We start from the raw sequence: 25,859 nt of genomic DNA on the forward strand, positions 1-25,859 counted from the left end.
CCCCTGTATTCTGGAAATAATTAATACTTCTCTGTTCTGGTTATGTTGGATCTCAGCTCTGCTTTTGATACTGTTGATCACAGCATCATGATAAATAGGCTGAAGGACTTGTTTGGGATTACTGGTGTTGTTTTAAAATGGTTTATGTCGTATCTATCTCAGAGATCCTTTACTGTCTGTATAAATCATGTGCTGTCGGAAACATCAGTTCTGCCTTCTGGGGTACCTCAAGGATCTGTTTTAGGTCCTATTCTCTTTTTGCTGTATATACTCCCTCTAGGCCACATTATCAGACGTTACAGTAATATTTCTTATCATCTCTATGCTGATGACATTCAGTTGTACTGTTCTTTCAAAGCTTCTGAGTAGTTTAAATTGTCTTGTTTAAATAATTGTCTGTCAGAAATCAAACAATGGTTAAATGACAATTTCCTTCAGTTAAATGCAGATAAAACAGAAACTTTGATTATTGCACCGGATCACATGCTCTCAGAAATTAGGCAGCATATCAGTTCTTCAGACCCTTCATTTCAGTCGAGTATCAGAAACTTAGGTGTTATATTTGACAGTTCAATGTCTCTTGAGAAACACTCTAAACAACTTGTCCGGAACTGTTTTTATCATCTAAGAAACATTTCTAAACTCAAGCTACTGGTGTCAAAGGCAGAACTTGAGATGATTATTCATGCTTTTATCTCTTCTCGTTTGGATTTTTGTAACGGTCTTTTTACGTGTCTCAACAAATCAGCTCTGGATCGCCTTCAGTCTGTACAGAATGCAGCGGCAAGACTTTTAACTGGTACAAACAAGAGGTCACACATTACTCCAGTTTTGGCTTGTCTTCATTGGTTGCCTGTAAATTTTAGGGTTCATTTTAAAATTTTAGTTGTAACTTTTAGAGCTCTGCACGGTGAAGCTCCCCAGTATATCTCTGACCTGTTGAAACCTCATGCTTCATCCCGAGCACTTAGGTCTTCAAGTCAGAGGCTACTGGTGATCCCACGTACTAGGTTTAAAACACGTAGGGATCGAGCTTTTCAGGCACTGGCACCTAGGCTGTGGAACTCTCTGCCGTTGTCTTTACGCTGTCTAGACTCTACTGACTCCTTTAAAAAGCAGCTGAAGACATTTTTATACAAACGGGCTTTTAATTAATTTTAACTTGTATGTCTGATCTTATTGTAAAGCACTTTGTGATTTTTTTTTATTTTTTATTTTATCTGTGAAATGTGCTATATAAATAAATTTTACTTACTTACTTAGTTCACAATCGTTACAAAATATCATTCCATTCTTTTGTTTGAAAAGGAGTAGGCAGAAGTATATACTTATTAGTCCCTACTTGAAGTGAAAACCAATTGTTTAAAAACATGAAAAGTGTGTGCAACCACTCTCTGTACTTTCCATAATGTATTTTTCCACCCACATTATTTTATGTATTTTTTTTTTTTTAAGTTTCAAGATGTGTGGTTTTTTTCTTCATGGTAAACTCTACTGTTGCTCCCTTCCCTATTCTGGTCGGCTAGTCAACCAGTGGTATTCAAGTTATGTGCTTTCAGGTTTCCAGGGTACTGGACGGGAGTATGTGTAGGTTTGCAGTCTGCCGTCTCCCCTTTATAAAATATCTTTAGAAAGGGGCAATACCATGGTATGATAAACTAGCTTCAAGGAAAAGGTTAAAATAGTTGCTTATGTTGAAATGTTTGCATGGTTGTATTTGTTAAAAATGGGGACTTAACTTGGAGGTTTGAGGGGGGAATGGGGCTCTCATTTCAAAATCTTGAAATTGTGTTTGCAGATATAGATGAGCTTCAGTTCAATGCATCTCCTGAAGATTTCACCAGCAAAAAAATCACTACAAAGATCCTGCAACAGATTGAGGTCAGTTTGTTCCATTTTTGTCATTTCATCAATCTGAAAATTTCAAGACTTCCTTAAAAAAGACTTCTTGAAAGTCTCTAAAAAGTTGGCCTTTCAATATTGTCAAAAATCACAACTCCCTTTTCTGTTAACATAATGTGTTGTAGTGCACAACGTGCAACACCAGGTTTCAGTATAGTGATTAAAATGTGTAACCTGCTGAAACCTCAGACAATTATGGTGGAAAAAACCCTAAATGCAATACAAGCTCCAGTGAGTGCTATAGTTCATTAGTTAACGATGTCAGGTTTTAATTGAATGTTTTGGTTTCCCAGGAGCCTCTAGCCCTTGCAAGTGGAGCGCTGCCCGACTGGTGTGAACAACTCACCTCCAAGTGTCCTTTCCTCATCCCTTTTGAGACCCGACAGCTCTATTTTACCTGCACTGCTTTTGGAGCCTCCAGGTGAGTGTGATACAGGAGTAAACAAACATACCACACATAACTTGAGGCATCTCAGCTCAGTTTTATTTGTATAGCTCCAGTCCATAGCAGTAGTTCCCTCAAGACACTTGATATTACAAGGGAGAGACCCTCACAACACAACTTAAAAATGTGCTCCTTTGTGCTTATAACATAAAAATTGTAAAGTAAAATAATAAAATAAAATCGACAACAATTTCTTTTGTTATCGATTTAAATGTGACTCTTTGAAAACATCATTTTATGACTGACAGATTTAGCATTTTGGTCTTCAAAGACGGTAGAAAGTCCCGTTATCGACATTTGAATTTGGCCTTTTTAAAGTTTAACCTTGAAGACCACGTCCTGTTGGTGTACTTCCAACACTCTGGCCTCTGACCCCACTCTGTCTGCAGGGCAATTGTGTGGCTCCAGAACCGTCGAGAGGCAACCATGGAGCGTTCTCGGCCGTCCACCACAGTGCGGCGGGACGATCCTGGTGACTTCAGGGTGGGTCGACTGAAACATGAACGAGTGAAAGTTCCCAGAGGAGAGACTATGATGGAATGGGCTGAGTCCGTCATGCACATCCATGCTGACCAAAAGTCTGTGCTAGAGGTGAGAGGTGGTTTGTTTTTAACAAATCACAAAAGAAAACCTTCTGTGTCTACTGCTAGATTTGCAACATGCATTACAATTATCGGTCCGTGGCATGCCAGGCTAAGTGTGTCTGTGTGTGTTTCCAGGTGGAGTTTCAGGGTGAGGAGGGAACGGGTCTCGGTCCAACTCTGGAGTTTTATGCTCTGGTGGCTGCAGAGTTTCAGAAAACGTCACTGGGAATCTGGCTGTGTGATGATGACTTCCCTGACGATGAGTCACGACAGGTCAGTATTACCACGTTCACAAAGTGACAGGTTTAAAAGTAAAGTTGGTGAAGAATCCCATTCTGTCATATTAGGAGACATTAAAATGAGGATCAAACAATGAGGTTAGTATGGCAAAATAATAATAGAAAAGGGTTGTTATTGTTGCTGTTGTTGTTATTATTATTATTAGTAGTAGTAGCAGTAGCATTAGTGTTATATATTTAAATGTTGTAATGTCAGTGCTAATCTGTCTTAGTAGCTGTGATCAAATTTGAAGGTGGCATTAAAAGCCAGTGGTCATTAAGCAAGGGAAAATAATGTAAGTTTAAAAATAGGGATAAATTTATCAAACAGTGACAGTGATGATGCTTTTTTTATGTAAGAAGTAGAGATGGCACGATACCACTTTTTTATGTCCAATACCGATATCATAAATTTGGATATCGGCCGATACCGATATGAATCCGATACTGACCTAAATTGCTGGATCGGATATCGGAGAAAAATAAAAAATGTAATCCGATCCATTAAATATCACGAAAGCACCTCACAAAACTTGCAACACGCCGTAACTCACCTCAGAACGTTAGCACGTCGGAGCAGTATGCATCACGTGATAGAGCAGCTGTGGCATGCGGGACCTGTCGGTGGTCTGGATAGCATTTGGAGCTTCGCTAGCAACCCGGCATTTCATCTCCGACAAAGTTATCCCCGAGAGAAGTAAAGCAAGTGTGTAAGTCCATCTCTGAATGTTTGTAAAGCATTCCTGCGTTAAGCTTACCAAACGATATATGGAGCGACTGCCTCTTCTGGCTGCTACTTCAATCATGAAACTGCTTAATGATCAGCTGATCGGCTTTTCTGTCGCGAGTCCGTCTCTCTGGTTTGTTTTTGGCCCACTTTGCACCAGAAAGAGGAAACCAGCGGCTGAACAACAGCAGCACGTTTAAGCTTGATCAGCTGTTGTTAGAATTTATTTAATATTACTTTCTACTCGAGGATCTTTTTCTACGTAGCTGACGGCTGGTAACTGTGCAGGGGCGGATCTAGCAAAGTTTAGCCAGGGGGGCCGATAGGGCATTAACAGGGAAAAGGGGGCACAAAGACATACTTTTCTTTCTTATTCTCATTTAAAATGTCTAGCTTTTAATAAATAATTATCTGACACCCAAAGTTTTAATTTGATGTAAAATGAATAGAAGTCAATTACTGTATATAGTGACTATTAAGTCTAATATATATACCCTAGTAAGCTATAGTACTTTTTCCTTTGGGAAGGTACCATCTGTGCAGTCTGCAATTTTGTTGAAGAAAGATGTTGAATCTATTTAATATTTCTTGAAAAATAATTGATTTCTGTGCTTTTTTTTTCCCCACACTGCATCAAATTAAGGTTGATTACATTGATTAAGCATCATGAGGTGGAGCGTGAGGGGTGGTTCCCTATTTTTTATTTATTTATTTTTGTTGTTGCTGGGAGTTGGAACCCTATTAGTTAGGTTGCTTAATATTTACGCTAAGTACTCTTTAAAATACCAGAATAGGGAGGATGGTGTAGGTTTAAGTTTATTAGATTGATCAGTATTGCTGAACTATGAAATATTTTTTTTTTGCATACAGGTATAACAGAATAGCTTTAGTGTAGTTGTTGTTTTAAACTTGAGTATGAACTTATACAAAATGCAGCAAGATATTTAAAAAACAGTTTTGTTGATTAAAAAACACTATATCGGATTCATATCGGTATCGGCAGATATCCAAATTTATGATATCGGTATCGGTATCGGACATAAAAAAGTGGTATCATGCCATCTCTAGTTTCTAATCAATAAAACTGTTTTTATAATATCTTGTTGTTGTTTTTTTTAACTTCAGTTTGAGCTTATACAAAATGCAGCAACACTAAAGCTATTCTGTTATACCTGTATGCAAAAAATACACTGCACCCAAAATATTTCATAGTTCAGCAATACTGATCAATCTAATAAACTTAAACCTGCTCCATCCTCCCTATTCTGGTATTTTAAAGAGTAAGCAACCTAACTAATAGGGTTGCAAACTCTCAGCAAAAAAAAAAAAAAAAAAAAAATAGGGAACCACCCTCCACCTCATGATGCCTAATCGACGTAATCAACGTTAATTTGATACAGTGTGAAAAAAAAATGGACAGAAATCAATTATTTTTCAAGAATAATTAAATAGATTCAACATCTTTCTTCAACAGAACTGCAGACTGCACAGATGGTACCTTCCCAAAGGAAAAAGTACTACAGCTTACTAGGGTATATTAGACTTAATAGTTAATATATACAGTAATGGACTTCTATACTTTTTACATCAGATTAAAACTTTGGGTGTCAGATTCAGATAATTATTTATTAAGAGCTCGACATTTTAAACGTAGAAAAGGATCCTGGTGTAGAAAGTAATATTGAATAAATTCTAACAACAGCTTATCAAGCTTAAACGTGCTGCTGTTGTTCAGCTGCTGGTTTCCTCTTTGTGGCGCGAAGTGGGCGATAAACAAACAAGAGAAACAGACTCGTGACAGAAAAGCCGATTAGCTGATCATTAATCAGTTTCACGTTTGAAGTAGCAGCAGGAGAGGGAGGGGGAGAGAAGAGGCAGTCGCTCCACATATCGGTTGTTAAGCTTAACACTGGAATGCTTTACAAACATTCAGAGATGAACTTACACACTTGCTTTACTTCTCTCTGGGATCACTTCCTCGGAGATGAAATGCCGGTTTGGTAGCGAGGCTCCAAATACTCAACCAGACCGCCGACAGGTCTCCCACGCCACAGCCGCTCTATCACGTGATGCATACTGCTCCAAGGTGCTACGGTTATGAGCCGAGTTATGCCATGTCGCAAGTTTTGTGAGGTGCTTTTTTGATATTTAATGGATCAGATTACATTTTTTTTATTTCTCTCCGATATCCGATCCAGTAATTTAGGTCAGTATCGGACCGATACGTAATATCGGATCGGTCCATCTCTAGTAAGAAGTACCACAAAAAGTAAGTTTTAAAATTAAGGAGAAAACCCCCCAAAAGAGCCTTGATTCCTCTTTGCCACAGCAGGAATCTTCAGTGCCTTAGCTCATTTTAAAGTAACGGATGAGAATTAACAGATGTCCCTCTTATGTTTGTCTCAGGTGGACCTGGGTGGTGGACTGAAGCCTCCCGGTTACTATGTGCAGCGTTCCTGTGGTCTATTTCCAGCTCCGTTCCCTCAGGATAGCGAGGAACTGGAGCGAATCACCAAACTCTTCTACTTCCTGGGCATCTTCTTGGCCAAGTGCATTCAGGACAACCGGCTGGTCGACCTACCAATATCACAGCCCTTCTTTAAGCTGCTCTGCATGGGGGACATCAAGTCTAACATGAGCAAGCTGCTATACCAGTCTCGAAGCTCACCGCAGGGTAACGACCCTGAGCGGCCCCACCTGCAGCCCTTCCTGCTACTGTCTGAGGTACAGTCTGAAGCATCGACTGAGGAAAGCCAGGAGACTTACTCAGTGGGCAGCTTTGATGAGGATTCCAAATCTGAGTTCATCATGGACCCACCAAAACCAAAACCTCCAGCTTGGTACCACGGTATCCTGACCTGGGACGACTTCCAGCTTATCAACCCACACAGGTCTCGAGACAGTTTTTAATGTTTAGCGTTCTCACAGTCAGCCTGAAAGCTCATGTTTTACCCAAGCAGGTCACCCTCTAGCTCACTGCTGAACCTGAACACATCCCGTGACATGTAGTACTGCTGAAGTTAAGTTCTAAGAAAACCATGAAATATAAGATGTGAGTTTTGGTCATTTTGAAACTTCTTGAAATCTGAGCAGCCTTAATTTTAAAGCACTAACAACAGAAACTTGGAAAGTGTCTGCCAACACTAAAAGGCTTGTGTTATCATCTGCACAAGCTGATGTGGTTTAACAACATTTGGTTCAATTTTGTTAAAGTGAAGCATGACTGAAACCTCATTCAGACAGAATTAACATGCAAAGTTAAGGAAGCAGAGCATAAAAAGAATATGTATTTTAAACTTGTGAAATTCTAGGATCTGTTCTGGTCTGCAGCAGAAACACAAATGGGGAGAGAGACGCACTAAATGAGTAGGAAATGATAAAGTCAGAGAGAAAGCAGGTCAACAATAGAATAACTACACTACAGCAGACTCATGATGCCCTTTTCCTCTCGCTCCTCTTCCTGCCTCCTCCAGGGCGAGTTTCCTGAAGGAAGTGAAGGATCTGGCAGTGAAGAGGAGGCAGATTCTGGCCAGTAAGAGTTTGTCTGAGGATGAGAAGAACACTAGGCTGCAGGACCTGATGCTGAAGAACCCGCTGGGCTCTGGACCTCCCCTCAGTGTCGAGGACCTCGGGTAAGAAAAGACGCATACAAAGGTGCTGAAGGTGTTACTCTTGTGGTAACGCGATCTGCATCTTTAGTGTTTGCTTAGAAGGGCTAGAGGTTAGTAAAGACCAAGACCAAGAGGACCGTGATAATAGCTGCTTTTTACTGTTACGCCTATAGTCCTTTTGGGGATACCAGACTGTAGATATAGTTTTTAATGCTCTAAATGTTTCATTTTAACATTGCAAGTCTAAGGGATTCACTTCCTTTTGGGGCCAGCCTCAAGTGGTACCTAAAGAAACTGCAGTTTTGTTGTGTGTTGGCTTTGTTCATCAGCCTCAGGGGGTTCTCCTTGCTCTAATCACAGCATACACAGCACGCTGAAGTCAAACTGGAGCTACCCTTTACCAAGAGCTAATAATAGCATTAGCAATTCATTTAAAAATCAAAAAAGACAAATGAAATGGCAAAGAAAGTGGTACATAGTTATTTGGGAAAAGATGAAGATGAGTGGTACCAGGAAAGGTTTAGCATTTGTTTGCTTAAAATAAACAACTGGACTGAAACAAAATGACATTCACTTAACAGCACTATTTTCTTACAATAATGTTTTCACCAGAAACTGAGATGTGAAAAATCTTGTTTCATGTGAGACCACATGGGTTAGAATAAAGTCTTATGAAGTATTTGGGTACCGAGATTTAACTAGGCAATCTTTGTTGTGGTCAAAAACATCTGAGCAGAGGAGCAGCTCAGTAAATAACTTGTGTTCTAGTTCCAGCTGACAAGCACACATGCTGTCAGGACTGTCGAATACTTGAGCTCAGTATTTGCAGTGAAAGAGTTTGCACAGCAAAAGCAGAAAGTTTACGATTTTTGACTTGTTTTCCCATATGACACGGACCAGATGTTTGACAGCCACTTGAACTTTTCTCTGCAGGTTAAACTTTCAGTTCTGTCCATCCTCCAAGGTTCATGGTTTCTCTGCAGTGGATCTCAAACCAAATGGAGACGATGAGGTAAAAATGCCTCAGAGCAAGCTTCTTATGTGGATGGAAATATCTTCACGTAAATTTGCACATTTTACAAGAGTTCACTGAGTGTTTACTATGTGTATAGATGGTGTCCATGGAGAATGCAGAAGAGTACGTGGAGTTGATGTTTGACTTCTGTATGCACACTGGCATCCAGAAACAGATGGAGGCCTTCAGAGGTAAATGTGCAAAACTGGCACATTACTTCTCTACAGTGTCCTGTCTGTGGAGAAATCTGTTTTGCCCTCTTTGCTAGTTTTTCAGAAAAAAAACCAAAAAACACAAAATAAAATGGTTTCCTGTTTAAACGAGGAAAGAGGTGGACAACATAAAGCAAGAAAGTAGTGCTCTGTGTTCACAGGCAGTTGTTTTAATGCTGGGAACGCCCTTGACCTAATTGGACTTGGTCTTGGTAAAGTTTGAGCTTTACCGAGGCCGACAGGAGGAGATGCTATTGGCAACAACATGAAATTTTGAAAAATACACAGCTGCCAGTCTATTCTCACACCTGTTTCTAACCTGAGCTCCTTACTTTTTTTTTTTTCCCTAAAGATTGACTCTCATTTTAGACCCTTATGTTCTCTCGACTCATTGTCACAATAGAATTGATTCCATTGCGACAAGAAACTTTTTTGGTTCCCTTTCCCTGGCAGTTTAGTAAATTTGTGATTATTTCTAAAATCGAGTGAATACTTGGGTATCTAATATCATAAATGTTTCCTCTCCTCCTCAGAGGGTTTTAATCGAGTGTTTCCAATGGAGAAACTAAGCTCTTTTAGCCATAAGGAGGTGCAGATGATCCTCTGTGGCAACCAGTCCCCTTCCTGGACTGCTGACGACATCATCAACTACACAGAACCAAAGCTTGGTTACACCAGAGACAGGTATGACATGTTACATCAACACTAATGGAAACACCAAAAGTTGATTCTGTTCATCTGGACGGAGCGTCATGGTAACGCTATGTCCAGATGAACAGAATCAACTTTTGGAGATTTACTTTCCTGGGTGATTGAGAATGCTAATGGAGACACTGAGCCACGGCATCGTGTATTTAACCTCTCCTCTTCCTTCAGCCCTGGCTTCTTGCGGTTTGTGCGAGTCTTATGTGGAATGTCATCTGATGAGCGTAAAGCCTTCCTGCAGTTTACCACTGGCTGCTCCACCCTGCCACCTGGTGGTCTTGCCAACCTTCACCCCCGACTCACCATCGTCAGGAAGGTAAACTGGCTCTCTGAATGACTGAGTTTGTTAATGTGTGTAGTTTTAGTCAGTAAGCTGACTGACTGTTGCCTCCGTAGGTGGATGCCACAGACTCCAGCTACCCATCTGTCAACACTTGTGTTCACTACCTGAAGCTGCCCGAGTACTCATCTGAGGACATCATGAGGGAGCGCCTGTTAGCCGCTACCATGGAGAAAGGCTTCCACCTCAACTGACCACCGCTGCCACACTGAGCATGCTTCTCAAGTCATCTGTCCGTCTCGCCTTGTGACTGACGGATCAGCCAGCCAATCCAAACCAGCTGACTGACTGACGGCCGGACCTCCTGCTACAGGAGGAGGAGGATTTATGTTGCAGAAACAAAATGAAAGAAACGCTGTCACATCTTTCACACCTCTCTGACCGCCTCCTTCATCATCAGCAGCAGCATCCTCTTCCTCACCATCCTGAGCTGCTGCTGCTGGTCTGTTCCCAGCTTTGATGCTGCAGGCTTACGTGTGTGTGTGTGTGTGTGTGTGTGTGTGTGTGTGTGTGTGTGCGCGCGCGCTGATCTCCTCCTCCTGTCTGCTCTCAGTTTGGTGCCTGGTTTGACTCGTAGCTTCTGTTTTCACTTCCTCCTCCCTGAAATGTTCATGGATCCCCACCTCCCCCCATTTATTGCTTTTTGTTTTTGTGTGTGCGCGACAGTTCTCTGGTTGTTACTGACCAGTTGTAAAGGTCAAAGGTCAGAGAGCCTTTGGTGTTTGTTTTACAATGAAGCTATAGAGACAAAAACACTGGCTGTGTGCAAGGCACATCTAAAGAGAAAGATTAAAATAAAAAAAAGAAAGCTCTGCTATCCCTGTATTTTCTTTGTATATTATAAACATTTATTTAACTCAAGTTGCAATTTGAGGTAAACAGATATTTTCAAATGTGTATGCTCCAAAAAAAATAATCATTAAAATGTTTGCAAAGTATGAAGTAAAGAATGAGTCTTGTGGTCTGTGGAAGAATATGAATCTTTGATTTTTTTTTTTTTCCCATTTCGTTTGCACGTTTAAGTGTTTCAGTATTACAACCGCACTTCAACCAACATGAGGCTGAAGCAGATTTATCATCTACAGCAGTCCAGTTGCTGAGAATCACCGCGTAGAGATGTAATTGATTTAGATATTTATCTTGTAGCCTTTTTCTAAAAATTTTTTGCAAACTTATCATACAGATGTTTCAGTATTAAGGATATATTTTAAAAAAATGAACTAGAGTTATAGAATTTTTTTTTTTTTTTTTTATTGTTTTATTACATATTAGACATAATACCACCAAATGTCTTTACGTTTTGGTTTGTTACAAACAATTCCTGTGGTCTGCCAATACCCCGAAAGGCAAATTAAAAATAAAATGTAATTCATTCCCCGCTAAATTCACACAACCGGTTTTCTTCCTGAATAAATTCAAACTGGCCAACTTCAGAGGGAGGCTTCCTTCTCTCAGCTGTGCAGATCGAACATCTGGATACACTGTACAGATGTGTATTAATATACTGACCAGAGTACATGTGGGCACTGAGTTCTTTTTATTATTTTAACATCAGTACCTTTAAGCAGATTCTAAATTCAGACTGTAAGCTGCAGGCCAGTCCTCAGCCTGAAGAACAGTCCGTGACTTCCTTTCTTTTTGTTAGCTGTCCACCATCTTGTCAATAGTGGTGAGGGGTGCGAGGATGCGGCTCTTGTTTGTTTCCACAATGTGTCCGTTCTGGATCATCTCATCCAGGATGATATGAACTCGATCCAGATTGAACATTATCTGATAAAGGCGAAGGGTCAAGGAAACAAGGAAATAAAGACAAAGACTCCTACTGAACAACTAGTGATGGGTAATTTTTACATGAATATTTGACCTCAGCTCTAAATCTATTGTGTGTCTCCAGGTTATTTTATTTTTGCCATTCTCTGTCCTTGTCAATGGTCACTGTCCTTCAGCTGACTATACAATGTATATGAAGTAGCTTTTAAATAATAATATTATTTATTATTATTATTTGAAATTAGTTAACAAGCAATTAAAAATTACTGAGCTTTGGTAAAATATACACTGTGCTTTTAGCATGACTCTTATACATGCAGTGTGTGCAGCTGTGGTTGTGTTACAGGATACATCCAGTTCACTCTGTAGGGAGAAATGCACATTAGACTGAAACATTCAAACAGCTGCAGCTTCATGCATTTCAACAGTGTCTTCATTTGTTGTTACAGACATCTCAAAAAGTGTACAATATATGTTTGAAACTGTAATCATTACTTTTAATGCTTGTAAGACTCTTGTGTCAAGCCAGCCTCCAATTCGAGACTTGCAGTCAAGCTAGCCTCGTGTTTGTTTTCTGTTCCCTGTGTATTCAGAGATGTGGAAACCTGACTTCAAAATAAAAGCCAACTTCGAGTAAATTAACAGATATGTTAAGAACATAATAACATATAATTTAGTCTTGTTTACACACTCTAATGTTAGATCCACATGACACAACCTTGTACCCTAGTAGCACCCTGTCAATATCAAGGCCATCTTATTTTGGATTTCAAAGTAAAAGCCCTGTGAATTTTCATTTTTGAACTGCTCTTTCAAATAGAGTAGAATAGAATAAAGTTTTATTATCCCAGGGATGCTCCATAAATCACCCCTCCAATAGCCAAACCCACCTGTTCTCTGATTGGATAGTTAAATTTGTGATTAACATGACATTGGCCAATCAGATGAAAGGAAGAAAAACCGGGTCAAAATTCGTACTTGTAACTTGAGTGCCGAGTTTCACACCTATTAGTCCACACACAAATCTTTTTTACGCACACACAAATTATTTTTACACATACGAATCCTAATTTACAAGTACAAAATATTTATGACCACAATTGGCGCCCATATTTATACACCCTCACAATGGTATCGTGTGTGGGAGTCAGGGTTTTAATAGTTTTGCAATTTTCATTAGTTTTTATTTTTATTTAGTTTTGACTTCAGATTTTCAATTTTATATCAGTTTTAAGTAGTTTTTACCAATTGTTTGCTAGTTTAGTTTAGTTTTTATTTTTTGAAAATCCTTAGTTTCAGTTTAGTTTTGATTAGTTTCAGTTATAGTTTTAGTTGTGTTTGCAATAATTAAGTGTAACAAAATCCCAGTTTCATCATATCAGTCATTCTCTTCTGCTTATCCTTGGGTATGTTGCTATTCCAGCTACCATACCCTGCACCCTGGACGGGTCGCAATGACCTTGTAGTACCATATCACCCTATTAGAGCACTTCGCTCTCGCTCTGCAGGCCTACTTGTTGTTCCTAGAGTATTTAAAAGTAGAATGGGAGGCAGAGCCTTCAGTTTTCAGGCCCCTCTTCTGTGGAACCAGCTTCCAGTTTGGATTCAGGAGACAGACACTATCTCTACTTTCAAGATTAGGCTTAAAACTTTCCTTTTTGCTAAAGCATATAGTTAGGGCTGGACCAGGTGACCCTGAATCCTCCCTTAGTTATGCTGCAATAGACATAGGCTGCCGGGGATTCCCATGATGCATTGAGTTTTTCCTTTCCAGTCACCTTTCTCACTCACTATGTGTTAACAGACCTCTCTGCATTGAATCATATCTGTTATTAACCTCTGTCTCTCTTCCACAGCATGTCTTTTATCCTGTCTTCCTTCTCTCACCCCAACCGGTCGCAGCAGATGGCCCCGCCCCTCCCTGAGCCTGGTTCTGCCGGAGGTTTCTTCCTGTTAAAAGGGAGTTTTTCCTTCCCACTGTCGCCAAAGTGCTTGCTCATAGGGGGTCATATGATTGTTGGGTTTTTCTCTGTATCTATGAAGCGCCTTGAGGCGACTTTTGTTGTGATTTGGCGATATATAAATAAAATTGAATTGAATTGAAAATTGAACTTTTGACAGAGTAGGATAGACATTATCAAATGAGGAGAAGGAATTTTCTGGGATTGAAGATCCTCTGGATGAGTGGCTAAAAGCTATCATTTTGTCATTGATTGGTAATTGACTGATAACTGGCCACATTCACAGCTGTATTGACTTGTTGTGGATGTTGTCTATCCCATGTTTGAGGACTCCAATTAACAGATTGAAAACAGCAACACTAAGGGAAGAACATGCAGTGCAACCCTATCAGTTGCCAGTGTCGGTTGGGCTCTGTGATGAATCAGGTGAGCTGGCTTCATGGCTGAACCAAGACATAAATTGCCCCCAGGTGTTTAGAGGTAGGAAAGGCAAAATGTATATTGCAATTTTGTGTTTAAGCTTTAATGATCAAAAGAAACTGAATCGTGTTTAGAAGATAAGATGCCTGTGTTCGTTTAATGCGTTCCCATGAGGAGGCCGGCTGACGGTCTGGAAGACCCAGTATCTGACCGACTGAATGGGGACGACAGCTGATTTAGCGCTGACTCGACCACAGGACACCATCCCAGTTAAGAGGGAAAAGCTGAAAGGCTGAGTATCACTCTGGAGGGAACCTGTGGGACAGCAGGCTGAACGAAACATGTTTTTTGTTCACACATTAAAACGTGTGAAAGGAGGGAATGTTGGGATTGAAAATGTTTGATTTCTATTACTAAAATAAGCGGTTATAATCATTTTCATGCACACATTGCAAATGTGCCCAATAATAAGTTGGCACTAAGTCTTTTGAATTTCAAAAGCTTCGTTCGACGTGACTGTCCGGACTGATATATTGTTGGAAATGACTTAGGTGCAGAGGGATAACTGCAAACATGCTTACACACATAGATTATGATTAGAATAAGTCTGGGTCAGAGAGTGCCGAACATGATATTCTAAACCAACTTTGAATCACTAGAAGAACAATGGATAATACCATTAGATTATCAAGGCTAGGCAGAGAGGTGTTTTGCTTTTCTGTCTCTTACAGACGAGGGAGCAGATACCAGACGAGGTCACGGAAATACGAGGATGACACCAAGACTGCCACGTCCGTGCGGGAGGAAGATAGCTCCTTTAATCTATGTTTTTGTCTTACTATATAATGTTGTACAGCACACTTGAGGGTCATCCTTTTTGTGAAACATGCTGCTGGTTCACATAGATGTCCACAGCGCTGTGTAAACTTGTAATTTCAACTGCCAAAAGCAAAGTAAATCCTTTTTTAAAAGACAAACCTTTCTCCTGAGATTCCTTCCAAAAATTGTGAACATGACAACTGTCAATATAGAGTGACATTAACTTGTGGAAACAGCAACTTTGCTTTTAAGAGTGTTCTGAAGTCAGTGAAAGAGTGGGTCATATATGGGCAATTTCAACAGGCCATTACTTTGAAAGGCAAAATCAAGGTGACTTGAAATTGACTTGGTATCCCCGTGAGAGTGTACACTGTTGATCTAGAATGAAATTATCCTGTGGAAACAGCAATTTTCATTTTAAGAGCATTCTGAAGAAATTGAAAGAGTATATCATATATGGGGAAATTCAAAGGGCCCATTAATTTAAAAGGCAAAATCAGAGCAACTTGAAATTGGCATGGTTTTACTGTGGGGTTGGACACTGTCGATTTAAGGTGAAAAATTATCCTGTGAAAACAGGAATTTTCCTATTTAGAGCATTTTGAAATCATTGAAAGTTAAGTCATATATGGGCAATTTGAAATGGCTTTTATTTTGGAAGGCAAAACTCAGACTGACTTGAAATTGACATGGTATCACTGTGGGGTTGGATACTGTTGATATAAAGTGCAACTAGTCTTTGGAAATATGAGTTTTGCTTTTAAGAGCATTCTGAAATAATTGAACTGATCACTGACTTCGTCAGCTGGTGCGAACAGAACCATCTTCGCATCAATGCCAGCAAGAGGAAGGAGCTGGTGATTGACTTCAGCAAGAAGCCACCCACTATTACACCAGTGAACATCCAGGGTTTGGACATTGAAATGGTGGAGTAGTACAAATACCTGGGTGTTCACCTCAATAACAAACTGGATTGGTCCACAAACACAGATGCACTTTACAAGAAGGGTCTAAGTCGTCTCCACCTGCTACAGCGGCTGAGATCCTTCGGGGTGAACAGGACACTCCTAAGGACGTTTTACGACACTGTGGTAGCGTCTGCTATTTTCTATGCTGTGGTCTGCTGGAGTGGCGGAATGGCAGAGAGGGACAGGGAGAAACTCAAACTGGTCAGGAGTGCCAGCTCTGTCCTGGACTGTCCACTGAAGTCCATCGAGCAGGTTGGGGAGGAGAGGATGTTGTCTAAGCTAACATCCATCATGGACAACACCTCCCACCCCCTGCATGAGACTGTACGAGCACTGAGCAGCTCGTTCAGCAGTAGACTTACGCCCACAGTGTAGGAAGGAGCGCTACCGCAGGTCATTCTTACCAGCAGCTGTCAGACTCTATAATGCAACTTAACATTCTTTTGGTCATCTTACTCACCAGCTTGTTTACTGTACATTTTATACATATCTCTGTACAATTTTCCAATTTTTCTATACACATTCTGTACACTGTTATCTGTATATACCTGTATATACGAACTTCGGTTGCTTATGTTTATAGGACCACATTGTGTCTTCCTTTTACATTTTATTTTCCCTTGCTGCAAGAGCTCTGTAACGCCGAAATTTCTCATCCGTGGGATAATAAAGCTTTATTTTATTCTAGTCTACTCTATTGAAAGAGTAGTTCAAAAATGAAAATTCACAGGGCTTTTACTTTGGAATCCAAAATAAGATGGCCTTGATATTGACAGGGCACTACTAGGATACAAGGTTGTGTCATGTGGATCTAACATTAGAGTGTGTAAACAAGACTAAATTATATGTTATTATGTTCTTAACATATCTGTTAATTCACTCGAAGTTGGCTTATATTTTGAAGTCAGGTTTCTACATCTCTTCCCGTAATACTTTGAATACACAGGGAACAGAAAACAAACTGGAGGCTGGCTTGACGCCAGTTTTGAGACCTGCCTTAGACCTGCACTGATAATGGATCCAATGGTTTTCACCCCTCAGCAGTATAGCTCGAGAATGAAGTGAGGTAAAATTTACCAATTCAAAAGGTGCATCTACAAAATAGCTAGTCATTGTGACTTTGACCTCAAGTTCTGAGGCTTTTTAGGATTTTCACATTTCTACCACAGATGCATCTACTAGGATGCTGAGGTGTAGCACTGGCGGCTACCAGTATTTATCTCTGTAAGAACCTCGATCAAACTGAACTCACCACCCGGCTGAAATATTTATCCAAGACCTCCACAAAGTTATGAACCAGCTCGTAGATGGACAGCTCATTCTGTGAGAGTAAAGAGGAGAAACACGTCCTGTTGACCATTGAAAGGACGAAAGAGGTGTAAAATACCTCCGATCACACTCACCTCACTGTCTGTGATGCCCACCACGATATACAGAGCAGCATACTGGCGGTAAACCAATTTAAAGTCTTTGTACTCCACAAAGGAACACTGCAAACAGAGAGGGGTTATAAACATGATATTGTTATGTTATTTATTTGATCTAAACAAGACTGGGAACTCGCAGACAGACACCTGATCTTTCTTGCGGCTCAGGCAGTAGCGTACTACATCGGCCTCAAGAGCTGCTCTTCTGCTCAGCTCCACAGAGTGATAATACCTGGACAGCCTGGTCTGACCCTGTCGGTTCACCATTAGCACGAACTTGATCATTATCCGATCGGTTGCTGGCTGCAGAGGAATCGTAAAGTCGATATTATCAGTACAGACCATTGCCCCGTGGTATGAGATATTGCAATCTAATACCTCACTCCATACCTGAACGTTTGTTTTACTTACCGCCAGCTGTTAGCTTGTGCCAGTTGCTACATTAACTCCATCAAACGGGCTAAAACGGGAACTTCTGTTAACGAGTTTTTGCCCCAATCTAATGTTATTTTAAACACAATGCTGTCGGTTTACAGGATTAAAGTAAGATTACTGTAAAGTACTGTAAGGGTAAATAAATACCAGCGAAAGAGGACATTCAACAATATACAGCCATAGCATTTGGTACGCATGCGTAGACAGGTGCATTCCAGGGTAACAGTTATTCCCTACATTTGAACGCAAGTACTTTCTACTTATACTTTCAAAACATGCTCGTAATATAAGCTTTAAGACATTTGAGGGAGTAATTATTCCACGCAAACAATCCAAAAGAAAATCCCATTAACGTTTGCATTTTTCTTCTTTGAAAGATGCATAATACATAATTTGTACATAATTTATTGTACTGTACTCACTGTTTGAAAATGCTCGTTACGATCCTGGACGGGGTTTTAGATTCAGCTGTTTAGAAGTTGTGGTTGTGGTACTTAAAATGAGCAATAGACAATAACCACAATGTATCTGCTAGCTAAAGGTAAAACTGCTGTATTTCCCTATACATCTTAATATATGCTCCGTTAAAGAGTTATATTTTACTACCCTTTCTTTTAGCAGTGAAGGTTCCATAATATATTTGGATAGCAGGAAGGGAAAAGGAGGATGGATGTGTCCCGTCAGGCATTGCGGCTGGGTTCTCCCACCTTGACCATCGGATCCGAGAGAGGTCGGGGGAGAGAACAGCAATGGCGGCCGGTTAGCTCTATACAAAACACCAAGTCCCCAATCAGCCGCGCGCACCACATCGCTCCGAGGAAAGCCAGTTTTACACAACACGGCGGAGCCAGCGAGACAGGGACGGAGCTGAGACACGGGCTTTAGGGGGCGGGGATCCCTCCGCGGATCGTTGCTGCCTGTGGAGACTTTCCTTCTACTTAAAAAAAAAAAAATTATGGACGAACACCCCGGCGGAGGAGGGGTCGGAACGAGTGCCCCACGACAGCCTCCGCCACCGCAGCAGCAGGGGAATAACAGTAGTGCTAATCCGCCAATTGGAGGCGGTGGTGGCGGAGCAGTCATGGTACCACACCAGCCCGATGAGCTACCTCGGCCGCAGCAGCAGTACACAATCCCCGGCATCCTGCACTACATCCAGCATGAGTGGGCCCGGTTCGAGATGGAGAGGGCGCACTGGGAAGTGGAGAGGGCCGAGCTTCAGGTTAGCCCTCCCAACTTAGCACTGAATTCCAACCATGCTAACCCCCAACAACAACAACATGGACAGTGTGTAGACAATTGGTTTTAGAGAGGTAGTGGCAGTGTTGCAATATTTAATTTATTATTTCATCGATTAGTTAGGCATGGCCTTGGTTTAAACGGGAGGCAAAAGCAGCTAAACTCGATATTTGTAACCCGACTGGCTAAGTGGCTAAGCTAAAGGGTCAGCTCTGGGTTACCGTTAGCTCGACTAGTGGTAGCGCTTAGCTTCAGTCGGTGTCAGACAAATTTAGCAGGTAGCCGAAGCTGTTGTTGTCGTTCTCCTCTGTTAGCTGATTTGTTCATATGAAGCTAAAACGTTCCCACTGTGGCTACTGAGTTCAGGCGCTAGCTGGTAATAGAGAAGTGAATCCAACCGACTGTCAGCTATCTAATCTCAGTCATTTTGGTTTGTCACGCTAGCTGTTAGCAGTGTTAGTCGCTAATGTTGCTTTTGAGTCAACAGCTGGGCCCGAGCGACTGTGATTCACAGCACATAAGGAAAAGAAATGAAATTGGAGGAAAACTACGTAACCATTTAAAAGTTATTCTTTTCAGTATGAATGATGAAATAAACTCAGTAGTTAACTTACTAAGTTAGTATTGAAAGATAAAAAATTTGCGACATCAAAATATTATAAACATGAGATACAAAATAAAAAAACAAAATGTTCAAGCCCGTATATTAGTCATATCTTACTGTCATATTTGCTAAAAAAAAATAAAAATCAAATTTATAAATTAAATTTAAATTTAAGAATAAAAACACTTGAATTTTAAAATCATAAGATAAAAGGCAGGCCTTAACTATCAGCGTTACAATTGTAAGTTAGGAGGGTAAGACAATCAGATAAAAGGTCAAAGCTTTTAGCAGGCATGATAAAATGAGAGCATTTCTAGTTTTTCACAGTCTCAGGTGGTAGAAGTACTTTCACCTCAGTAAATGGGCTGCCCATGCACTTAAGATGATAAAATGTAATCACCTATTGAATGTGGCATGTACTAATATGATAATCAGTGGCATTAAGTAACAAAACAAAGACATTTTTAAACCATGTAGATTTATTTAAATCCACACCAGTGTAGAGTGCCTTTGGTTTCCTTGTAAAAAGAATAGTGTCTTTGTTTTGTAATAAACAAGGCTAATTCATTGACATATAAATGAGTTATTATCAGATCTTTTATCTGTTTTGAAAGGTATCCATGTAAGATCAGTTTAGTGTTACATAGACTTGGACTAACTAATAGTTTCTTGAAGCTATTTATGACCACTGTTTAGAGTGTATTCACCATGAGGCCATCAAATAGGGTTATGGCAGAACCATTCTATGTATTTATTTGAACAATAGTATTTGCTTTTATAAGTTTCCTGCTACTTGTATAGTTCCTGCTTTAAGAAAATGTTTTAATTCACACAATTATTAAATACATAGAAAATGTATGTAATTTAATACTGCTCTGTATGTGTCTCCAATGGTGTAATGGTAAGAGAAAGGGCACAGGTTTGATTTTAGCCGGCAACATAAATCCTCTTTTGGGTTGGGTCAGGAAGAACATCTGACATCAAACGTGGAGCTACCCGCTGTGGCAACTCTTTGTATCAAGCCTTTGTGACAGGAAAGCAGTCGAAAGTAGATTTTTTACATACATTGTTCTATATAAAGCTCTAATACAGGTCGGAATCACCAGACACCCCACGATACAATATTATCACAATACCTCAGTGATGATATGATGATATTGCAATTTTGAACATTTTGTTTGGGATATACTGAGTATTGCCATAACATATATTATGATTTGTGACCTTTTTTGACTGCAAATAATTTCCTCAAAGTTGAACTTTGTTAGTATTTGTTTTTATCCAGTAAAATAAAGTTGTCTCACTTGAGTTATTTATTTATTTATTTATTTATTTATTTATTTATTTGCTGCAAAATGAGAACGTCAATAGCAACACCTGGTATAATTGTTGCTATAAGATGGATTCAGTCTGCTGTCAGTCTGGAATTGAATGGGGACAGGTTGGCAATTACATCTACTGTTTCTGATAATACAGCAGTAAACTGTGATAAATCATTGAAAATCACACCTGTTGCTGTCTACACAGACAGAAATTCATATTTAAATATTACATTTGCGCTCGATAACCTTCCTGTTCTTTTGGAATGTAACCAGAATACAACTAGCTGGCAGCCAGTTGAGTTGAGTTGAGTCGAACTGTGTTCACTGGTAAGGACTCGTTCAGACTCATGGCAACATGTTGGCAATCTGTCTACATTTATAAACTAAACAGCAGCCATTTGCAAACTTACTGAGAGTGACTGCTGTTAGTCCAAGTAAAACTGTGACCTCTTCTTCATAGTATTCCCAAAATATTTTACTTTTATTTAATAAAATACTGATTTTGTCCCTATATCAATATAACCTTGCAATGCAGAATATCACATTACTGTCCTGTATCAATTCTTTCCTCATCCCCAGTAATGTTTAACCTTAAAAATGTAGAACAGTTCAAATAATATGTGATACTTAAAAGTAAAAACCATTCATTGAATAGATGGGTTTTTTTGTTTGTTTTAAAGTTATAAATAGTTATTACTAAGTACAGCAGAAAGCAGATCTCTCACAGTCAGGCTGCTACAAATCACGCCCATCCAGTTGCAGCTGTGTCACCAAGCCTGTGTTATTTTAAAAAAGCTACCTTAGTTTATGTAATGGTGGACGCTTTTGTGTCTATATCTGTGAAATACCTCTGGGTTTGACCGATTGCCTTGTACTTTGGGACCAGTTAATTAAAAGCCACCATCAATCAAATTTATCACCACTGACCGTCATTGTTTCTTGCAGGCAAGCTCGGAATTGGACTTTGTTCTGTTCTTGTTATTTGTTGAGTTGGTATGTTTATCAGTACCCGAGCGCTCTCCTCGTCCCATTGGCAAAGAGTCAAACTTGTATTGCAGCGTCACTGATGCTGGATGCCTTAAGCGTGACTGTCAGAGCTCCTGATAAGAGTGGATACCAGCTGCTGATAAAGCTTGAGCGGAACAAATAAGTGGAGGTGTGAACTTGGCGTGCAGGAGAAGGGGCCAGTGAGGAATTATTGGACGCTGGTTTATTAATACAAACTGTCAATGAATGAATGTGAGTTAGTATAACCCACAGTCTATGAACTCACAGTGAAAAGAATGAAATGGTGTAGACAGGAGACAAATGTAAAGGAACAAGCGGTAAAGTGTCTCAGTAAGGTGTTAGCCTCACATGTGAACATCACCAGAACATCTTCAGACATTTTTGATCCTCAAAGATGTCTTGTCTTGATTTGGAGTGAGGCTTGCATGGTCCCAAAACATACCAACGGAATGCCTCCCACAGCAAAATCAGAGCTCAGCCCAAATGGCTGAGATTTCATTCATAGTTTCTCCCTGTTCGTATGAATTTGTATGATTAGATGTGATTGTTTTGAAGTTACTTGTAAGAAGATTAGATTTTAGCCACATTTTTTGTTGTTGTTGTTGTTGTTGTTTTTTAATTTTCTTATTCTCTCATCCAAGCCCGTGTAGGGATGAACTAGGGGTGCAACGATACACAAAATTCACGGTTCGGTTCGGTTCGATACTTTGGTGTCACGGTTCGATATTTTTTTCGATACAAAAAAATGTTCATGCCTTTTTAATTTTTCATTTATTAAAATTATAAATTTATATTTTAACTCAAAAGTACAGTTTTTAAATTTAACCCTAACCCTTGTGCGTGTTTTTTATTTTGACAGCGAATGTGCACCTGCGGACCACTTATGTGCAGCCCTGGTTATATAGTTCGTCATATTGCAGCCACAGAAATTATTTTGTCCATGAAACCATAAAGCTGCACTTTCTTTTTGCCTTATAGTCTGATTTGTCATAACTTCTCCGTTTTGTGGTAAGCTTTTCTTTGGCTGTCACTTCTTCACCCTGACCTGTCTTATTTGGCTCAGCAGAACTAAAATATATATATCCTGCTGCTTTTACACACGCACTCACATAAGCTCAGCGATTCTCTGCGCAATCAACCTCTCACATGTTTAAGCTTGCTGTGGGAGATTTCACTTGTCATGTTTGCATAGTAAGCTAACGATTAATAAGACGATGTCAGAGGAATTGGTGCGCAAATTATCATCACTCACAGATCAGTGCTGTCGCTCTCTATACACAGTTCGCACGATTGCAAAGTGAAAGCAAAAAAACAAGCGCAAATTCAAACGCAATTTCAATATGTCACATATTGACAGTGGCTCACAGATGCCAATGACATAATTACCCAGCTACATTTCTGAAAGAATGCAAAAGCATTGACATATATTCTTCCTTCCTACAAAAGCCCGACGGGCAGGGAAGAGATAGATTTTGGTAGCCCGACTGAAAAAAATCGCTAGCTCCAGGACGTCGGGCTAGCGATATTGCAAGCCCTGTATCTGATTGAGGAATCACTCATCTTTGGAAAAGAGAGTTTATTACAGAGAAATGTCTCTTTCCAAAATAAAAGCTATACTATCCGCTTCTTCTGGGCTATATTCTCAGCAGCATAAGGAGAATCATGTGCTAACAGCTGTCTAAATGACTCGGCTAAAGTTAGTAGCATGCTTGTTGTTTTGGTCTTTGCACTAGGATGATGTCGGCGTAAATGTGCAGTCATATTCGTTGTGTTCCCACTAGTGCTTTCAGGTTAATCTCGTTGAAATGACCTTAACGCCACAACACGGCAAATCTCCGTTAACGAGCTACCGCCGATCGCCCCGTGCGTGGGGCTAGACAGCCAACACGTTAACGAGCTAACTGCGCTAACACACTAGCTCCCACCCATGTAATTGAGCATTGCATGGCACATCCAACATACTGTTTTACTTTAGTCCATGACTCGCTTACCTTCAGGGTCATACGTCACATGAAAACCAAAATAATTCCAAACGCCAGATCTGAATGAGGGTGGGGGAGGTCCATGTGTCTTGCTAGCTTGCCCTGCGCTCTTCCTTCTGACTATGCTGTCTGTGTTGAGCGCTCAGTGGATCTGCGCTCGACAGTGCAGCCTAGGCGGAGTAGTCGAACGCAGATTCACTGAGCGCTCAACACAGACAGCATCGTCGGAAGGAAAGTTGATAAAATAAATTACAAATGTTGTATTGTTCGATACATATGCGTACCGAACCGAAAGCACTGTATCGAACGGTTCAATATCGATACGAATATCGTTGCACCCCTAGGATGAACTACAGGATGCACAACCCTTTTGAACAGACAAGTAAAAAAGACAGAATATTTAAAATTTGTGGTCCTGGTTTATTTGACATTTTTCTGTGCTTTGTTTTCTGTCCTTTCATTTGAGCTTGGTGATTGTCAAAACAAGATATCCAGTTAGTTTACATAGCTCACAGAGCACATTGTATGTTAACTGTTCATCTGCATATTAATGCAACTTCTGGGGGCTTATTGCAGATGTTTCTCTGTGTGAAACAACGAAGTTTCGATGGAGCAGCTACAAAGTTTGTTTTTCTTCACGTCAGAGTTTTCTCATCAGGTGGTTTGATAAAAGACTCACTAGCTTTTTCCCAGTAAAAATTTTAATGGTGATTTCAGGAACAGCGCTGCTGTTTTTGGATGTTAGAAACACATTTTCTTCCATGCTACCTGATTTCACCATCTCTCTCCTGCTGCTGTTGTTATTGGTGGTTTTGTTTAAATCTAGGGCTCTGTGGGCTTAATGACGTCAGACTTCTTACTCACACACTGCTCCTGAATACGTTTGTATTTCAGGTCTGTTTTAGCAGCAAATGTGGATGAAACCCTCACATTTACATCATTTAACACATCGGCGCCTACTGAGATGTGCATTAAAACGAAACATCAAAGCAAAGAATTTATGCCAAGAGTTTCTTTTAAATCGAATTATTCGATGAATCGTTGCAGCCGTAAATGTCAGCATCACAGGTGTGAAATGCCTACATATAGACAACTAAGTTAAATGGGCCAGCCCAGGTCACCAATATGTGATCCAGGTTTTTGAGTCAGGATTTGACCCATTCGCGATCCAAATACTGGATCAGTGCATCAAGATAAAATGCTCCCTGGCAGACAGAGTTTCACTTGTGGATGTCAGAACTCTGATCCAGTTTGATGTTAGACAAGTCTCAATTCAAGCTATACAGTAACATAAGTGTCTAACTGTGTTCTAAAATCCTGTCTCAATCCACACACAGGCTTTTTAATCCATTATTGGTCTAATTTGCCTAATCTTCACTCTGCTTCAGATTTGTTGGCAACAAACAGAAATGTTTCAGTTTAGTGGCTGTGACTGTTAAAATGGAAGGACTTCCTGTTTTCTCTGTGTTATTTATTCAAATTCATAATGTACTTCATAGTGTACATTGTTAGTGTGAGAACAAAAACCTGTTGGTGTTGTTTCTTTGTGGTAATCACTTGCGTTTTGGTGACATGGATTCAGCAAGTGTGTCTCTGACGTCTTCTCAGGTTCAGTGATGTGATCTAGGGTCGTCAAAAAGAAAAAGATACTCAAATACTATTGACACTAAAAATTGCTCATGATCTTATATGCTCATTTGCAGCAATATTGATACTGACAGTGCTGTCTTCGCCTCCTCCAGATGACACACAGCCACAGTGCTGCCCTCACGAATAGCTAAGGCCGTTTTTGTGCTCGCTGCGTCGCTTGTGTCGCAAGTGTTGTGTGATTTTTATTTATTTTTTTTCTTCTTTCTTCTTCACACAGTGATGACTGATGACACAGTCTCGTGGCATGTCAGCCAGTCAAGCGCCTCTTGATTTTTGTAACTTGGTGTGTATTTGGGGGTGAAAAAAAAGCTAAAAATCGCAAATTATTAGCAATGTATTGGGATAATATTGTAATGTTTGGGTGTGATGAAACAAAGTGTTATGTTAAGTGTTAAAACCCAGATTGAAAGTGAAAAAGTTAACCAGCACCTAGAC

At 40.1% G+C, this 25,859-nt stretch overlaps 3 protein-coding genes across 6 annotated transcripts in view; 2 read left to right on the forward strand and 1 right to left on the reverse strand.

Annotated features, from left to right (window-relative positions):
- The window catches only part of hectd1 (HECT domain containing 1), a 46,598-nt gene extending 35,846 nt beyond the window's left edge, over window positions 1–10,752 (forward strand). For all 4 annotated transcript variants that reach the window (XM_085343515.1, XM_085343517.1, XM_085343516.1 and 1 more), the window contains 11 exons: window positions 1,799–1,881; window positions 2,196–2,323; window positions 2,737–2,938; window positions 3,067–3,204; window positions 6,343–6,827; window positions 7,410–7,568; window positions 8,481–8,559; window positions 8,660–8,753; window positions 9,308–9,458; window positions 9,651–9,795; window positions 9,876–10,752. In XM_085343515.1, the coding sequence (XP_085199641.1) occupies window positions 1,799–1,881; window positions 2,196–2,323; window positions 2,737–2,938; window positions 3,067–3,204; window positions 6,343–6,827; window positions 7,410–7,568; window positions 8,481–8,559; window positions 8,660–8,753; window positions 9,308–9,458; window positions 9,651–9,795; window positions 9,876–10,013 (1,802 nt within the window). In that variant the 3' untranslated portion in view covers window positions 10,014–10,752. The remainder of the gene's footprint in view (window positions 1–1,798; window positions 1,882–2,195; window positions 2,324–2,736; window positions 2,939–3,066; window positions 3,205–6,342; window positions 6,828–7,409; window positions 7,569–8,480; window positions 8,560–8,659; window positions 8,754–9,307; window positions 9,459–9,650; window positions 9,796–9,875) is intronic.
- Window positions 10,753–11,128: 376 nt separating this feature from the next.
- ap4s1 (adaptor related protein complex 4 subunit sigma 1) lies at window positions 11,129–17,804 on the reverse strand. The gene is made up of 6 exons (XM_085343090.1): window positions 17,596–17,804; window positions 17,332–17,487; window positions 17,161–17,247; window positions 17,010–17,078; window positions 11,941–11,952; window positions 11,129–11,589 (listed from the first exon to the last, which is right to left on the reverse strand). The coding sequence occupies exons 2-6, from the start codon at window positions 17,467–17,469 to the stop codon at window positions 11,461–11,463; spliced, it is 435 nt and encodes a 144-aa protein (XP_085199216.1). The 5' UTR covers window positions 17,470–17,487; window positions 17,596–17,804; the 3' UTR covers window positions 11,129–11,460.
- A 516-nt stretch (window positions 17,805–18,320) lies between these two features.
- strn3 (striatin, calmodulin binding protein 3) overlaps window positions 18,321–25,859 on the forward strand; it is a 33,500-nt gene continuing 25,961 nt past the window's right edge. The window contains exon 1 of the mRNA XM_085343338.1: window positions 18,321–18,841. Within this exon, the coding sequence (XP_085199464.1) occupies window positions 18,575–18,841 (267 nt within the window). The 5' untranslated portion in view covers window positions 18,321–18,574. The remainder of the gene's footprint in view (window positions 18,842–25,859) is intronic.

Source organism: Diplotaxodon limnothrissa, linkage group LG19 (genome assembly GCF_057381915.1).
Source record: "Diplotaxodon limnothrissa isolate DT_005_m linkage group LG19, D_limnothrissa_male_GT1.1, whole genome shotgun sequence".
Taxonomy (NCBI): Eukaryota; Metazoa; Chordata; class Actinopteri; order Cichliformes; family Cichlidae; genus Diplotaxodon; species Diplotaxodon limnothrissa.

What these genes read in the sequence shown, in the direction of transcription:
- ap4s1 (XM_085343090.1), bottom strand. Translation starts at nt 17,469, where the DNA reads ATGATCAAGTTCGTGCTAATGGTGAACCGACAGGGTCAGACCAGGCTG. An exon ending in TGAGCCGCAAGAAAGATCAG is followed by an intron (nt 17,248 to 17,331) that starts GTGTCTGTCTGC and finishes CTCTGTTTGCAG; the next exon opens with TGTTCCTTTGTGGAGTACAA. An exon ending in TGGGCATCACAGACAGTGAG is followed by an intron (nt 17,079 to 17,160) that starts GTGAGTGTGATC and finishes TTACTCTCACAG; the next exon opens with AATGAGCTGTCCATCTACGA.